Source organism: Lissotriton vulgaris, chromosome 8, assembly GCF_964263255.1.
Source record: "Lissotriton vulgaris chromosome 8, aLisVul1.2, whole genome shotgun sequence".
Taxonomy (NCBI): Eukaryota; Metazoa; Chordata; class Amphibia; order Caudata; family Salamandridae; genus Lissotriton; species Lissotriton vulgaris.
Window position 1 is genome coordinate 1,308,202,659 of NC_141696.1, and position 18,656 is coordinate 1,308,221,314.

The 18,656-nt window shown below is 47.4% G+C and overlaps 1 protein-coding gene across 2 annotated transcripts in view; it reads left to right on the forward strand.

Annotated features, from left to right (window-relative positions):
* ALKBH8 (alkB homolog 8, tRNA methyltransferase) overlaps positions 1-18,656 on the forward strand; it is a 410,467-nt gene that overhangs the window by 164,030 nt on the left and 227,781 nt on the right. For both annotated transcript variants that reach the window (XM_086935245.1, XM_086935246.1), the window contains exon 7: positions 17,151-17,221. In XM_086935245.1, coding sequence (XP_086791371.1) covers positions 17,151-17,221 — 71 coding nt within the window. The remainder of the gene's footprint in view (positions 1-17,150; positions 17,222-18,656) is intronic.

Below are 18,656 nucleotides of genomic sequence, written 5' to 3' on the forward strand. Positions count from 1 at the left end.
TCTAGTACGTTTGTAACCCTCTTAAAGAATTGATCGATTGTCCCAGTAGCAGTCCCATGTGTTGTATTCACTGTTATAGTGCGAGATTTTCCTGTTGGTGTTGTCATAATTGGCCACTGAGTGGTGGCGCTTGTGATATGGAACTCCAGAAACTCCAGAAACTGGGTGGTCCGAGGCCGTAATAGCTATCTTCTACAGTGTTTAGGTTATTCTCACTATATTCACGCCAGGTTCGGCGGACAGTATTGCCGTTTAGGAGATGTCAGGGACTGGGCCCGCCCCGTACTTTGTTGGCCGTTGACGGCCTTAGACGGCCCGCCCTTTGCCCGGGCTTAGCCCCGTGCTTCGTCCCGCGCGCGTCCCGCGCCGCGGGATAACCTGGTCAATTAAGTGCTCGGAGGAGTGGGGGCGTGTCCTCCGGGGGAAGAGGCACCAGCTGTGGGCTGTGTTGAATGCTGGGCCTCGCAGTCCCCCGGTAAGGAGCCCTGACGATTCGGTCTCGAGAACCACTGGGATCGTTCAGCTATCCGCCGGCTGCGGACTAGCTCCCACCAGTGGCCAGACCACGTCGCCCAAAGCAAACAGCGCTTGAAACCCTCCTGGGCTCGATGAGACCTCCGTGTCAGCAGCAAGGTGAAAATGCTAATGAGCGGCACCCCATACTTACATACTAGTGTTAAGTCATATTTAAAAGAAGCGCTTCTCAATAGTGTTCCAAAAGACTGCAAAAACAGAACAACAGACTGCTGTATATCCAAGAAGCCAAAATACACTCAATTCACTAGCTTTGGCTGGCAGAACACCAAAAATCGCTCTGCATATCTTCATTCATAAAATTGCACAAAACAAAGGATCCTTGTTTGTATTTTGTCATATTTTAATTCCCTGGGGATACAAAAATCACCAAGGGAGAAATATGTTTTTATACCTAAACCTATTTAGATATTCCCTCAGGGGAGCCGGCTAATTTACTTCACATCACACTATGGTACCTACAAAACAAGCATTTACAATGCAATGGTTTTGCCTTTGTTAAAGTTAGAGCTATTGGCATTGCTCTTGACATTATTTTTATTAATGTTTTTTTTAACATAAATAAATGGCATTGTCATTTACAATGCCACTAGCTTTATCTCCCGCAAATGACACACACAGAGCCCCCCCCCACACACACAGCCACACAGAGCCCCCCACACACACAGCCACACAAAGCCCCTCACACACACAGCCACACAAAGCTTCCTACACACACAGCCACACGGAGCCCTCCACATACACCCACACAGCACAAGCAGGCAACAGGGGCACACGGAGGCACAAGCAGGCAACAGGGGCACACGGAGGCACAAGCAGACAACAGGGGCACACAGAGGCACAAGCAGGCAACAGGGGCACACAGAGGCACAAGCAGGCAACAGGGGCACACAGAGGCGCAACAGGGGCACACGGAGGCACAAGCAGAGTCCAAAAAAAAACGGCTTTTATTTTGAATGTGGTACTAGGCCTTATGGGTGTGCACTAATTTCGCTTCCAGCACTGACATTCATTACCTCTTTCACCAGTTGTTACTCAGTCTATACGCCAAAATATTGTTGATTCTGTCTTATTAGCTCAAACCTGGAAATTCTCCATGCTGTCTTCCTAATTCTTTACCAATGGGTATTTACATTTTGTCTTCGCCTATTGCTTAACCACTGGAAATACAGACAACCCAATTACACAGAGACAACCACACTACACGATGCACCCACCCCTGCACAGTACCACACAGCCCTCCCTACAGAGGCACACCACAGTGCAGACACACTAATGCAGAAACTCTATCATGCACAGACGTTCGCATGTACAGACACACAGTTCCCCTTTAGACAGAAGTGCATACTCCCAGTAGGCTGACACACACACACACACGCCTTGAAGACAAAGATACCCAGATTTCAAAGCACACACGTACCCTGCTGCACATGCATACACGCACCCCTGAAGTATACTTTCAAATGTCAATACTGGGCATTTATACACATACCCTGCTAGAAAGCCAAGGCAGGATGTAGTAGCCAAAGACAGACGTTTTCACATTCTCAAATACAGTGCGACACTGGAGTGGTCCACATCGCTCTCCAGAAGTTTTAGCTGGTTAAAAAGCCTTTATGGGGGACCGTGGCAATGCCAGCAGCTGAGATAGCCACATAATGCGAAGCACTGAGTTCAGCACCTTCTAGAGACCACCCTCTCCACACACACCTTTTTTCGCTCCCACTGAAAGCCCCGTGTAAATGGCTGATTTTCACTCTGCACTTAACTCGAGTTCATTAAGCACTTTAGAACACCTAACTTTGTGTGCTGAGATGTAACGCTCATCCTTCGGAAGGTAAACGCAAAATACAAGCCCCAGAATGCAGCGCACCGCTGAGTAAACAGGCCCGGCTGGCACGGGTGTGCAGCGGTCCAGGGCGGCAGTTATTGCTCCACACTCGCTTCCTGCCCCGTGGACTTCCTGCTTCGTCTCTCTGACGACGGAGGTGCCCATCTCTTCTGGGCGTGCACGGCGAGGTCTCAGACACCTGATTTCACCTCCGGATAATTAGGGTGAAAGGAGCGGCCGTGGGGTGAGGTCTGCAGCGGGCCTGGCACAGGTGAGTCCCTTCCTCCTTATTACACACCGGGAACCAGTGCCCTCCGGTCCTCAGCCGGGGCGTCGACGTGTGAGCACTTGTGAAATGGGAGTCACCTGCGAGCCAGGAAGTGTGCACAAACGAGGGCACATGCCAGCCTCCCGGCAGGTGCCCTGGTAGTAACAGCTTGCTATTAGCACACTGCCCTACAATCCTACCGGGGCTTTTTATCACCGGGCTCGGTGGTACTCTTGTGAACAACATGGGCAAGATGAGAGGCTGAGCTGAAACGGGGATAAGGGGCAGTGCTGGTCTCCGGAATTGAACAAGTAATGGGCAAGATGAGAGGCTGAGCTGAAACGGGGATAAGGGGCAGTGCTGGTCTCCGGAATTGAACAAGTAAAACCTGTTTATACAGTGTGGCCCACACACAACAGGCCGCGTTGCGTCTCTTTACTGCTCTATCATTTAAAACGTTACACCAGTGTGCACTAATAGCCTACGTCGCACAGGCCCTTTTATCGCTGGGGGAGGTTTGCAGGATCATAAGCTCCCCTGCCGTGGCAGGCCGAGTAGACGCACCGAAGGAAAAGCCCGAGAAGCTCTGCATGCCTCAATAACAAACACATGACTCAAGACCCACGCCCAGCCGGAGTGCAGGCTCAGCATTCTCCGGGAATGCCTTTCTCATTCCTTTCTGGAGCCGAGAGCGCGCGCTGTGTGAGCGCGACACGCGCCTCCTTTAGGCCGTGGACTGGTAAACTACAGAACACAGCGCTACGGGGCCTCAGAAATGTCAGAAATGCAGCCAAACGCGTGACCCTGCAGCTCCACAAACATGGAGCAAATAGTCACCATAGGAGGCAACAGGGCTCTTATCTGCACATGTTGTTATTTCAAGTGCCTAGATACCCTCGAGGGTGAGCGGTGTGCTATTAAAATCGGCATAACAATAGGTGCGCAAGGTACCAGTCAGTGTGAAACTCGGCGACTGCCCCTGACGCTGAGCAGGAGTCTCACACCTTGGAATACAGTCTCACCCTGGGCGGGTATCAAGGGTACTATTGACTTTAAATGAGTCTTACATCTGGTAATCGTTCCCTGAGCTATTTTTATGCTTTAACCTTCTATGCAACACTTAACCCTCACTTATATATGCGTCAGCGGCCTTGGCTTCGCAGCTGCTCAGGAGGTAAAGAGCGGGACTGGGACAAAGGCAGTCACACATTTTATCTTTAATGGGATATAGGTGCCAAAAGGATAGAAAACAGAATTTTCGAATTTGATTTCGAGTCACACTGGGTGTGCGATTAACGTTTGAAAGGAATCTCAGTCTTGTTCAGTGTCCTGTAGGCTTTAATGGAGTCTCACTCTCCGAAACATATAAAAACGAAATTGTACTTCAAACAGCATGTCTCAGTTCAGAATCCTGCAAACTCAAACAGAATCACTTAAGTACCAGACGGTGAGTGGCAAACTATTGTTAGGGGAACGGGGTCCGGAGACACGGAGAGCGGGAGAGGGGGTGGGAACGGGCAAAAAAAAAGCAAGCAAAAAAAAAAGCAAGCACTCACCTGGATGTCTTCCGGGTGCCGTCAATGCCGGACCAGATTCTGGGGCGTTCCCGAGAATTGGCTTTCGGCTGACGTAGCGTGGCTTAACCAAAAGCCAAAAATTCTCGGGAACGCCCCCGAATCTGGTCCGGCATTGACGGACAGGCCCGTCTTCCAATGGCTAGCCTCCATTTATGGAGCTAGCCAATGGAAGACGGGGGCCGTTCCTGTCTCCTCTACCATAATCATTAGGTTTTTCGCCTGCGCGAAAAAGATGCGCAGAGCTCATCTTTCGCCAGGCAAAACCTAAAAAGCAACACATTCTTTGATGTGAGCTTGAAACAGGCATGCCAAAAATATAGCAGAATATGCAAATATTATAATCAAAGTAGTGCTTAAGGTACTCTCCGTACGTTGCACCGTTCAAATTTTATACAAAGTAGAGAAAAGTCTCCTCATTACCTGCCTACACAAATTGCAATTTGCATATCAAATCCATACATATCCAAAGTTGGCCAACACAAATTCCAAAATTCCAAAGCTACAGTAAGCGTTACTAAACTACCTTACTCTTACCAATCAAAAGGTTGTCCAAATTCTAACTGCCAAGTTCTGAATGACCTAACAGTCTTTTTTAGAATACTCACGCCAAAAAAGTTCTCAGTCAGGAGTGACATCATGTGGAGGATCAAAATCAGGAAGATCAGAAATATACTGGGCTGTAGAGACAGAGAATCCCCAGAATCTCCGTGCACAGAGTACCTCCTTAGTAGAATTGTGTCCTGTCCTCCTCAGTAGATTTCAGTCTCCTGACAAGATCACTCCCTCCGATAGCCACTTCTCTGATGAGGTCCACGTTGGCGCGCCAATTGAAGAAATCAAAACTCCTTCTCAGGGGTCTCACTGATACAAAGAAGAAGTTGGCACAGAAGCTGAAATATAAAAAGAACATCTTTATTAAACTCAAATGAGTGAGACTACGTCACACAGAAGCCTTAGCAACTGAATGAGGCAGTCTCAAGAGTACAGAACACTGGGGCCTTATATATGTGAGGGTTACATACTCGGCATAAAAGCAAGGAGCAGTCTTAGCTCATGCAAGCATGCCTAATATATACCTAATATGGACATGCAAGATCTGCCAAATATTAGCCAATAGGAAAACATTCAAAACAAGGCATCATGTAACCAGAACGTCCCCCTTGAGTCGTGTTTTTACCCAACCTTATAAGTCAATCAATGACAGCACATATAGGTCAATCAGTAATGGCAGGACATGTTTGTGTGCTTCAAAGGACAACTAGCAAAATAGGATAATGCGGGGAAGGAATATCGAAGGCCAACAGATAAGATAAGGCAGTTAAAGAATACTGAAGGCCAACAAATAGTTGGGACAAGGTTTAGTCAGTCTAGACAAGGATTAGTCAGTTTGGCTAGTTCCTGAAATTGGCTTCACAACAAGAAGGGGAGGTTATTTGACACGTGGCAGTACAAAGGGCAAAAACACTCGGTTTAGCAAGCTGCCTGAGTGAGGGCAACAAAAAATGGCGACGGAATACAAAATGGAGTTGAAACTGAATTACCTCAATAAAAACACTAGAGGCACAAACAATCTTCTACTGAAACCACGAAGATTCCGGAAGGAAAAAACCTATAAACGCTCCTTTTCAGAAATGGCACCCAGGATCTGGAATTCACTACCTTCCGAAACAAGGCGCATCTCTTCCACTACACTCTTTAAGAAAGAAGTAAAAGCTATCCTCATGGCTAAATACACCTGAACTATCATTTCGGTCTCTTTAAAGACTCTGCACCGATCAGTATTACTTGTTTGACCCCATTGCTTATTTGTATTACTTGTATTTGTGATTTACATGTTTGGCTTTGCCCCCACCTTTTGTACTGCTAGCTTTAATGACTTACCTGTGCAACTATGCTCCCTCTTGTACCCCTTTCTTTGTAAAGCGCTCTGATATCTGCAAAGATCTTGTCCGCGCTATATAAAACTTTCAAAATAAAAATAAATAAATAAATAAATTACACTCCACTCAATCAATCAATCAATAAATGTATTGCGACGTCTTTCAGTCCTTCCTGTAGGTTGGTTTTGGCGGTGACTGGGTCTTTGGTGAGGGAGAGTATCAGCTGGGTGTCGTTGGCGTAGGAGATGATGTTGATGCAGTGTTTGCGTCCGATGGCGGCGAGGGGGCTCATGTAGATGTTGAAGATGGTTGGGCTGAGCGAGGAGCCTTGGGGTACGCCACAGATGATCTCAGTGGCTTCTGAGCGGAAGGGAGGGAGGTGGACTCTCTGGGTTCTGTTGGAGAGGAACGAGGTTATCCAGTCCAGGGCCTTTCCTTGGATCCCTGTGTTGAAGAGGCGGGTTATTAGGGTGCGATGGCATACGGTGTCGAAGGCTGCCGAAAGGTCCAGGAGGATGAGGGCGGTTGTTTCTCGGTTGTCCATCAGAGTCCTGATGTCATCGGTGGCTGCGATGAGGGCCGTCTCAGTGCTGTAGTGGGCTCGGAATCCGGACTGGGTTGGGTCGAGCGAGTTGTTTTGTCTCAAGGAAAGCAGTCAGCTGTTTATTGACGGTCTTCTCGATGACTTTGGCCGGGAAGGGGAGAAGAGAGATGGGGCAGAAGTTCTTGAGGTCTTTGGGGTCCGCTGTGGGCTTTTTGAGAAGTGCGTTGATTTCTGCGTGCTTCCAGCTCTCGTGGAAGGCGGCTGATGCGAACAGGGTGTTTAAGATGTTCCGGAGATGGGGTGCGATGATGGTGTCAGCTTTGTTGAAGATATGATGGCATGGGTCCGAGGGGGAGCCGGAGTGGATGGAGTTCATGACGTTGGTGGTGTCTTCAGTGCTGATGGGGGTCCAGGCGCTGAGGGTGGTGGTGGTGTTTGTTGGTTCTGTGACTGGAGGCGGGGTCTGGGGTCCGAAGCTGTCGTGTATGTCTGCGATCTTTCGGTGGAAGAACGTGGCGAGGGAGTTGAAGAGTCCTTGTGACAGTGTGATGTCGTTGTTGCTGGTGCTGGGGTTGGAGATCTCTTTGATGATGCTGAAGAGTTCCTTACTGTTGTGGGTGTTCTTGTCTAGTCGCTCCTTGAACGATGTTCCTTTGGTGGTGCGGATCAGCTGGTGGTGTTCGCCGGTGGCGTTTTTGAGGGCATCATGTTCTCTGAGGTCCGATCGTGGCGCCAGTTTTTTCTGGGTCCGGCAGGATTTCTTTGATTTTTTGAGGGCGCCTGTGAACCATGATGTTTTCCTGTTGCCGGTCTTGCCGGGGGGGGTTCTTCAGTGGAGCGAGGTCGTCGGCGCAGTCGGCTATCCATTGTGCGAAGTTGCGGGCTGCGTTGTTGGGGTCGGCGGTGTCGGCTGGCGGGTTCTGGCTCAGGGATGAGAGGAGCTGGTCTGTGGTGATTTTGCTCCAGCATCTGCGGGGGATTTGTTGTTTGCGGTGGTGGGATGAATTCTTTTTGAAGGTGAAGTGGATGCATCTGTGGTCGGTCCAGTGCAGTTCTGTGGAGTGGCTGAAGGAGACGTGGTTGCTGGCGGAAAAGATGGGGTCGAGCGTGTGGCCGGTGAGGTGAGTGGGTGTGTCCACCAGTTGTTCGAGTCCGAGGTTGGCCAGGTTGTCGAGCAGGGTGGTGGTGGTGTTGTTGTCGTTGTTTTTCTCCAGGTGGAAGTTCAGATCCCCTAGGAGGATGTATTCTGGTGAGGCTAGGGCGTGCGGGCTGATGAAGTCGGCGATGGATTCGCTGAATTGTGTACGCGGACCCGGGGGTCTGTAGATGAGTGTTCCTCTTAGGGTGGTCTTGGGGTCGGTGTGTATTTGGAAGTGTAGATGTTCGGCGGCGGAGAGTGTGTCTTCGGCGTTGGTCGTGACGTTGATGGTGTTCTTGTAGATGATGGCGATTCCTCCTCCGGTTTGGTTGATGCGGTCCTTCCGGGTGATCTTGTAGCCATCCGGGATGGCTATGGCGATGTCTGGGGCCGAGGACGCGTTCATCCAGGTTTCCGTGAGGAAGGTGACGTCTGGTGTTGTTGAGTCGAGGAGGTCCCAGAGTTCGACGGCGAGCTTGTGGACGGAGCGTGTGTTGAGTAATAATACCACTCAACGCAGCATAATTCAACTCCACATAATTACACTCGGCTCTATACCAGATAAATACACCACACATAAATCTACTCTGCCACATAGCAACAAGCCACATAAACACACGCTACACCATGCCACATAATTCAAATTAGCATAATTTCACTCAGTGCCACACAGTTCCACGCTACACAATTAAACTCCACACATTTCCATTCCACCCCACATAATTCGACAACAAATGCATGCCTCGTTCAACACATCCCCAAAGGAGTGACCGCAATCTGCCTTTAATCACCATGCCGGCGTCACCCAGCAGAGCCCACATTGAAACTTCTAAGCGGTCATAACTCCAACCGCCTGAAGCTGGGGTCATCTCTAGACACCAACACTCTTGCAGGAAAGGTAGAAACAACTATTGCATGCCAATTAACACTGATTTGGCCGGTTTCACCTCCCATGAAGACTGCTCTTTCAGCACTGCTCTAGATAGACGACAAGCATTCAACTCAACATAATTCAACACAACGCCACACAATTCCACAAAACACAATTCAGGGCCACACAATTCCACACCACGCAACATAATTGCGCTCCTCATAATACCACTCAACATCACTTAATTCAACTCCACCAAATTATACACTACTCAATACCAAATAAAAGGACCCCACATAAATCCACGATAAGCCACATTACAACAATCCACATAAATACACTCCAAACCATGCCACATAATTCCACTCAACATAATTTCACTCAACACCACACTGTTCGATGCCACACTATTCAACTCTAGACAAATCCATTCCACACCACATAATTCAAAACCAAATCACATAATTCCACTCCACAACACAAATCCACTACACACACCATATCCAATTCACAACACATAATTCAACATCATACTACAAAATTCAACAGCACACTACATAATTAAACTCCAGTACATAACACTCCTCAACACAAAATACCAGTTCACATAAATACACACCATGAAACACAATTCCACTCCACATGAGTCCAATACAACTGCACACCATGCCACACAATTCCACTACACAAATCATTTTAAAGGTAAGTCAGTATGAACCTTAGACAAGACCATACCAAAGGAACATTCTTTCCTACCCTTTCAATTCAGAGCACTCAGTATAACGACAGGCCTCTGTTCCCGCCTTGGAGGAATGATCAGAGACTGGAACCCCCCAACAAATATTACTAATCTAAAGACTCCTTCAAATTGAACTAAATCGCAATGCACAGGCACTCTACCTGGCTGTCGTCCCATAGATGGAGCCCAAGGAAGTTGAGGAGAACGGGAGGACAGTAACACAAGGACCTTTGTGAGGCAGTTGGGCAATTGGGGCCAGTCGCATAGCACAACACAAATGTAAACATGAAAATAAGCTCAGAACAAACGTAGTAATTTGCACTCTATTAGAACTCTTGTTCGTTTCGCCTGTGCTGCACTATGGCTTTCCATTTTACGATGTTTTAATGATTTAATTTTTATTAACTTTATTACTGTATTGAATGGTTTAAATTAACTTATGCAAAAAAAAAATACTCCCAAATACTCACTACACAAATCTACTCCACCCCACACAATTCCACAACTAACAAATCCAACCGACATAATTCCACTTCACACTACATACATTCATTCAAATCCATAACACATAAGTAAGATACATTTACATTTACATCACCAATAGCTCTAACTGTCTTCTTTTTTTTTTAACACCCAAACACATAGATCTGGAGTTTAACTCCTACCTATTTGTTCTTTTTCATCACCAAAAAGACAAAGCTATCCACACAGTTCCATGCCACACAATTCAACATAATACAACTCAAAAACGCAATTACACACCACACATTTCCACATTGTGCCACACAATTCAACAGCACACCACATAATTAAACTCCACTATATACCACTCCACAACACAAAATACCATTCCCCATAATTACACTCTGTAACACACAATTCCTCTCCACATAATTCCATTACACTCAATACCACATAATTACTATCCACATAATTTCACAGCGAACCATCCCACATAATTCCACTACACAAATCCACTCCACACCACACAATTCCACGCCCCACAATTAAACAACTAACTAATCCAATCCAACCCACATAATTCCACTACACACCACATGCATGCACTCCATAGCACATAGGTAAAAGACATTGCAATTTACAATTGTAATAGCTCGAACTCAAAAAAATGCGAGACCGATTGTATTTCCAAAGATTGTTAATAGTATTATCTCTTCATGGATTTGAGCTACATGAATGCCAGAGCGAGTGCATGGTAGAGAGCGCTTTAATACTCATGTAGTCTCTAGACACCACTCTGCTTTCCATCGCCCCATTAGACAAAATGTTAAACGAGAGAGTTTTGTGTAAAGAATTAAATGCTTTAACAGTTTGACAGCATAAAAAAAGATTTCTCGGTGTAATTCTTTTGGAACCGAGTTTCATATTGGCGTCCCCAGTCGTGCTAGTCCGTGCTTCGTCCAAAGTAGCCAAATATAATGCTATTTGTATAAATAGCTGCTTCAAAGTAGATTGTAGAATTCTAGTTTTTTTAGTTTCTTGGTTGAGGTGTTTTATATTATATTGGCATATGCAGTGCCTGCTGAGGAGAGCCAGTGTCCTAACAAAGAGAAATTAAGCCTTTAACAAATTCAGATGTCACTGCTATCCAACGTAGAAGTAGTAAATACAGGAAGTGGGTATCTAAAATAGGCCCTTTCAAGTCTAACTGTGGCTATTGACATTAAAAAGGGTGACCTTTTAACTGAAGGTGAGGATGAATTTGGCCGTGAAAATACTGATGTAGCTGTCTATTTTTTGTGTGATGATTTGTTTATCCCATTTGTTGTTTATGTGGGCGTACTCATGTTTCAATTTAACTGATATGTACTATAACATTAAATTGAGTCCAAAATGGGATTTGAGAGAAAGCTAGTGAGGAGGTCATTGGCCTTCATGCAATACAGGACACTGATGCGTATGTGTTTTTTAATTTACAGTTTTTGGAAACATGAGCTGTATTCATGAAGCCGTGTCTTTGTTTTAGGGAAGCAAGTATTTCTAGATTTAAAAAGGTGTTTACCAAATGGTTAGTTGCAATGATGTATTTCAAGTTATTAAAACATATTAACGTTTGTTTTCTGGTCTAAGTCATGTTTGCATTGTTTGTACGGCACATGAGTTAAATAGAAATCACAAATTAAGTAGTTTCGGTTTGTGAAAATGTGATCATTTAAGCCTACATTTATGGTTAGTGGCTTTGGTGATTCTGAAGCAAAGACATTTATGCTGGAATATCCAACAGATAAGAACGTTCCTAGTTTTCTCTATGTTAAACCAGATGAGAAAAATGTACCACTCTCATATCAAAATACAAAATGTTTACTCTTGGTCCTTAAGCTTACGCAATACCATTAGACTTAGGTTGAGATAAATGCTACTGTTTTCCATATCGTCAGCATATTTTTATAGCATCTGACTTCGATCCACCTTCCCAAGTCATGGACTGTTTCCTCCAGATGAGAAGGTTGCTACTTGCTTTCTTTTTCTACCTTGTATCTCCGTTTTGTATAATAATTTAAATTACCCCTCAGGTTTTTATCTGCTCTCTGTAATGCCCTAGAGTCGGTTAGCATTCTAGTGCTAACTCTGTAAATATACTTAACACCCACCCACCACTGATGTCACTGTTTAGGTGACACAGTTGCAATAAAAGAGGCCGAGCCCACGTGCTCTGGGCCAGTTGCACCATACCTCCAGTGTGTCCGGTGTCCAGTCATTTCCAGCATGAGGGCCTGAGGCCCCAAACCCTACAATGGCGACGAGGGCGGGCGCTAGTCACGCGTGCCGCAGCTAAAAGAAAGAAAACTTGATGGGAAAGGGAATTGAGAGCTGCCTGCAACGAAGGCACACCCCAGCGACATGAGCGGACCGCAGAGAGGCCCACAAGGCGTGAGCTGAGCCCGAGCCTGGACGTGAAGGAGGAGGTGACCGGGACCCCGCCCCGCACCTCTCTGACCTGCTATCAACCGCCCTGCCGTGGCGGTGCCCTGAGAAGACAAGGAGACCAACGCGGAGCCCACCCGTGTGGTCGAACAGGCCCGTCGGCCGAAGGTGAGCCCACAAGTAGGCGGACGTTAAAAGCGGAGCCCACCCGCTATAAGCTACAGACATTGACTGTGCCCCCTGAAGTGAGAGCGGCGCCAGCTATGCCCAAATAATCAAGCTACTTTCCCCCTTGATCAAGTAAGGCTCGCGGAGCCCACCCGCGGCCTGCCTGCAACGACGCAACGTCGGCCGCAACTGCCCCATAATAAAGCAAGGCTCGCGGAGCCCACCCGCGGCCTGCATGCAGCCACCTCTGCCCAGCCGCGCAGCGTCTGATTAAACCTGCCGCGGCGGTGGGGAAAGGAGCCCGCAGCGTGAGGAGAGCTGCCGGGCTCTTAATTGAAGTAAGCGGAGCCCACCCGCGATTGCCCCGCAGCGAAGCGCCATATGCCCCAACAGTGAAGGGACAATGATCGACTGCGGAGCGCCCGCAGTGTATGAGGATCTGCAGGGCACTCATAAATCAAAGAGGAGCCCACCCGCATCAAGGAACGGCACCAGCCCCCACCCTGCGAGGCCGTGAAGAGTGAAGGCCAGCTGCGAGGGGAGAATCGCAAACTGCTCTCCCGCCTCACCGGAGTGGAGAAGATTGCAAAAGGTGACCCATCCCCGCCGCGCAGCGTGCGATCTTCAGGCGAGCTGCAGCGGCAGAGTTAAAGACTGATAAAGCCGCACCCGGCCAGGGCCACTAAAATTAAAAGGACAGGCAGGAAACACAACTGCCAATAACAGACAGCCCCAGCACGGAAAGAAGAATCCCCCCGCATTCGTCACGAGGCCCCTCAACCCACAAACCACATTCGGCGCCAGCCTGGTGTAACCACTGCAATAAATGAGAACCAAAGCGGAGCCCGCCCGGTGTCTGTGCCCCAACCCCCCCGGCTGAATTTGAGCGCGACTCCGCTGCACAGAACAGTGCACCACTGAAATAAAAGAGACTTACCAGCGGAGACATGGCAAGAATCCCACCGATCTGACAAGAAGGACCGGGAGCTAAGCAGTGAGGTCCTTGCAACGGAACATGAAGCCTGCAGCAGATAAAACAAACTTCCGAGGCTGGAAGGAGTGAGAGCTACCCTGCCATCTAGTGGTAACAATACACTAGTGCAGCCCATGCTTGAAAAACAACAAGCACTAGCAGAGGAGAGGAACAAGACAATAGAGCACAGAGGAGACTGCCAAACACAGCCCAGCCAAGAGTGCACAGCCCCCCACAAGCAATGCCGCCACCCAGTGGCCAGCAAGTAACACTGCACCCAGCAGCACGAAGAAGCTACCCTATGGCAGCAACTTACATGCCATAGAGTGACACGAGCTAGCAGGCAACCGTGTGCCAGGAGGAAAAATAAGGCAGCACAGATTAAGCTGCTGCAGCCCAGACCTGCTGAGAAGCTAAACTGACCACTGCCGCCCTGCAGTATAGCCCCAAGCGTGCCAAACGAAAGCAGACGCCCAGCAGAGGAGAACAAGCTGGAGAGTGCTTAAAGGACAAAGCAAAGTACAAGCCAGTGCTACCAGACACGCCAGTAGCAACGCGCCACCACAGGACTTCAGAACACAGAGAGTGGCACTGCGCCACGCCAGCACCGCAAGATACACACAATAACACCAGACTGGAACAGGAACGCCACACAGCGACAAGGAAGCCCGACCAAAGACGCTGCACAGCGACACACCAGCGCCACCAGGACAGCATAGCACTGCGCAAGACGGCGCAAGGAGTGAAGGAACTCCGCACCAGGTGACTGCGCAACAACGCCAGGGGAAACTGACCAAGCGCAAGAACACTGTTAAACCGGAACGCCACCAAGCCACCACACAGCCTCAGAAGATAAAAGGCGACGGCGCAGACGCGCGCCAGAAGCGCAAGAACGCGACAGAACCCCAGAAACGCTCCAGAAGCACGTCAGGAGTGCAGCAACTCCTCAGAGGACACTCAAAACACGTAGCAAGTGCTCCCAAAGAAGTTCTCAAGGATCACAACTAGCAATGCACAGTAGAAGGAAGACCAGAGGAAGGTCAACGGAGTGTTGACGCGACTCTCCAAGAAGCAACTTCCCAGAAGACACTCAAAAGCACACAGCAAGTGCGCCCAGAGAATTTCACAAGGATCGCAACCAGAAACCAACAGAAGAACGTCAATGGAGTGGTGACGCAACCCTCCAAAAGGAACACTCCAGAAGCAACTATGCCACGCCGGAAAAGAACACAGCGATGCCTAGGGGCCACAGGTCATCGCTGCAGCAGTATGGCAAAAGTAGGAGCACCACTCAGGAACCAACAATGGTGCTGGAACCCAGCATCAGGAAGTGTGAAAGCGCATGACGTAAATGTGCAGCAGTGCAGACCGCACTAGCCCAAAGCAGCAAGTCACAAGGAAGATACTGCGAAGGAAGAAAAATGGTTGCGCAGACAACCCCGCAGCAGTGAAGATCCAACACAGAAGCAACATGACCACTCAGCCTGGTCACCAAGCATGAAGCCGGCCAGCCAGATGGCCGCACCAAGAAGTCGACCAGCCAGATGGTTGCACCGAGCAGCCTACCTGTCAGTGATCGGCAGAAGGGACCAGCACAGAGGTCCAAGAAGCTCAGCACCACGAAGCCTACCTGCCGGACATCAGCAGAAGGGACCAGCACGAGGTCCAAGAAGCTCAGCACCACGAATCCTACCTGCCGGACATCGGCAGAAGGGACCAGCATGAGGTCCAAGAAGCTCAGCACCACGAATCCTACCTGCCAGACCTTGGCAGAAGGGACCAGCACGAGGTCCAAGAAGTTCAGACAAGGCGTGGTCCGAGGACATGGACCCACGAACTTCAACCACACAAATTAACGAAAGTGACAGGAAGAAGATGTGAAGGACGCAACACTAACCCTGAGAGTTGAGCGACTAGAAGACAGTGTCCTAGGACTAGGACAGGACCAAGAAGACCTGTGTGGAGTGCGCGCGCTGCATGGGGAAGCCTGGCCAGAGAAGATGAAGAAAAGGGGACCAGGGTACGTCGCGAGAAGAGGAGAAGAGAAGAAGAAAGATCGGAGTGGCACGCCGCTACCGAGCAAAGGAAGAAAGGAGAAGTCAGAGTGGCATGCAGCCACCGAGGAAAGGAAGAAAGGAGAAGTCGGAATGGCACGCTGCCACTGCAAGAAGAAGCCGCCCCTGCGGAAAGAAGCAAGGTGACAGGCACTGGAACACCTGAGTGCAATGGGAGACAAGCCTGGCAAGAGCACCGGCAGCGCAGACCAAAGACAACCACCTACGAGCCATCCATCCACATGGCGAACGCAGAAGAAAGCAAGATAGACTGTTGGCGACATCTACCTCTGAGGTTGAGCGGAAGATTGGATGGCGAGAGGGCTACCACATCCGGCTGATGAACTGACCACTCCACACCGACCCGTGGCAACCCAAGAAGCAGAGGCCTCAAGGGACTCTGGTGGCAGCAAGTCCCGCACGGGAGACAGATCTACAGATGCACATCTGCAGGACCTAAGAGGATGAAAGCCTTGCGAGCAATGAAGAGAGTTGACAACTCAACCTTCAGGTGGAACTAGGACACGACAGTGAGGCTTGTGGAGCGCCCTGCTCGCGGCCCGAAGGCCATGGTGGAGCAACACGACCGAAAACACCAGTCCAGTGGAAACCTGGCAAAGAGGTCCTCCCGGACATCTGGTGAGAGAGGAATACCGGCGAGAGGGGCATCCTAGTGAGAGGGATGTTTGCACCTACTCTATTCTCCTGCCAAGAGTCAACACTAAGGCCTGCCCGGAAACATCACGAAGCCAGAAGAGAGAACAAAACCAGAAGACTGTTGACACCTGTGTCATCCATCTATCTCTCATCACCAACGGAGCGAAGCAAAGGCAGGGGTGAGAACAGCGTACAGACAGTACAGACAAAGAATGAACCCGACGAAATACTGCAAACTGTGCCACGAGAACTGTTAGTCCTGAACGCAAGAACGATACTGCCTGCGGCTTGCAAGCAGCCAAAGAGACTCGTTTGAAAGTGCAAGTCCAATGTTACATTTCTGTGTTTTTCTTTCCCCCACGGGGTTTTTGACTTTTTCCATTTGGTTTGATTTTTAACCAATTTTGGGAGGGATGTAATGCCCTAGAGTCTGTTAGCATTCTAGTGCTAACTCTGTAAATACACTTAACACCCACCCACCACTGATGTCACTGGTCAGGTGACAGAGTTGCAATAAAAGAGGCCGAGCCCACGTGCTCTGGGCCAGTTGCACCATACCTCCAGTGTGTCCGGTGTCCAGTCATTTCCAGCATGAGGGCCTGAGGCCCCAAACCCTACAACTTCAATTTACGTGATTTTCTCATTTATTTATATGTATTTACGATTCTTATAGTGCAAATCTTGACTGTTTGGTATAGGGCGCTTCACACATAACTCATGTAACCATACAATAGGCCATAGAGAGAACATTTAATCGAATGAGTGATTTAAGCGTGAAGATGCATGTTGATTCTAATAATACGAAACAGAACTTGCATCATATATCAATAAAACTAGGTTATGCAGCTCTACATAATATCCACTAACAGGGGATTCATCTGGGTAAATTAGGATTTCAGACAGTCGGAACAGTAACAGAGACCAGGTAGTCATTCAAAAATTGAAATATTGTTCCGTAGTGTTCTCAGGCGTTTCAGTGACAGCGAAGTGAATTCCTGCAGAATTCCAATGGTTTTGTTTTGTATTTTAGGTATACCTCCACACATTGATACCCACTCAGCTTTTGAAGATGGATTAATATCTCTCAGTCTTGGAGCACAGGTAACAATTTTGCACGGTTATATGACTTCAATCATGAAAATAGTCTCTAGATTAGAATTAACTTAATCAATGAACTTTATGAAGTATGTTGTCTGTTTAATATGTGGATTATGCTTCAGCAGTGCATTGTATTAAGCTGGGGTTTGTATGTTAAAAGCACAGAAATGAAGGTTAAGATACTTATCTTGAGTATGATTTTCTACTCATTCATTGCAGGTATTATAAGCAAGCCATAATTAGCCGAATCTTTACAAATGTTGAATGATTGAATTGTGATTTTAAGACTACTGTAGCAACCAGAGAAAGAAAATTTAATATTTTGTTTTTTTAATACTAATTGTAATACAGTTGCCATGAAGTTGTACATGCACTCTTTGCTTACAAAAAAGGAGGACTATCATTACAAATTTAGAGGTTGGTGATTATAAAATTAGAAATTAAGAGATATGTGTCTGGAAGATGGTGGCTATGAAAATAGGGTACTTAGTTGGATTTAAGTCTGAAATGTGACTGCCTAAATTCAGCCCTACCAAAACTTTAGCCATGAACTCTAAACTGTTAAAACTTTGACAAATGTAATTACCTCACCTGTGTAAATCACTCTTTTCTTCACTTACACTAATTTCCAGAAAAAGAAACACCACCTACACCAATTTTCACATACAATAAACACCACATTATGCAATTTATTCAAATTAATTTAAAGCTGTCCATTCCAACAGCTATCAATACTTAAATCACCATAAATAATTTTCTAATGTAATAATCCATTCTGTTTTGACGTCATTAGTAGCTGACAATTGTTTCAACCATGCCTGGACTTTTTTTTGAAGAATAAGATATCCAAATTCCCTTGTGTAGCCTGTACAAGATGACGGGGCTATCAAACATTTAGCAAATTAGTTTTTTTTGTAAATAATTGGTAAATATCAGTGTCCTTGCTTTCTCGCTGTCAAGACAAACTTCGTGAATCTGAATTGGATTTGGCTGACATTTTATGCTAATGGATACCACTTGTTAATATGACACATGGCAAACACTGCATAAAGGTCAGATATAAAGAAGAGTTGTATGCTGGGTTGTAGGAAGAGATACATGCTCACATACTCAGTTACTCCTGCTAAGGACACTGAAGTCACCTTGGATGATTGATAACATGAATTTGGTATTTTTTAAATTATATATAGAGAATTACACTCCTGAAAGATGACTGAGGATGGTAGAGGATTAGATGGAATTTACATAACAAGTCTTTATAGGCCAACCAATCAGGGAGGATCTGGATGAACCCTTTGCTGAAAAATTACTTGTTGCTGCAACGACGGATTTCACAGGTGACAGTGCCTGAAGTCCCATTAATGTCACAGACGAATATTTCCAAGGAATTCTCTCACATCTTAGCATTACAGTTGGTGGCGTGGCTAAGCCGCCTAAG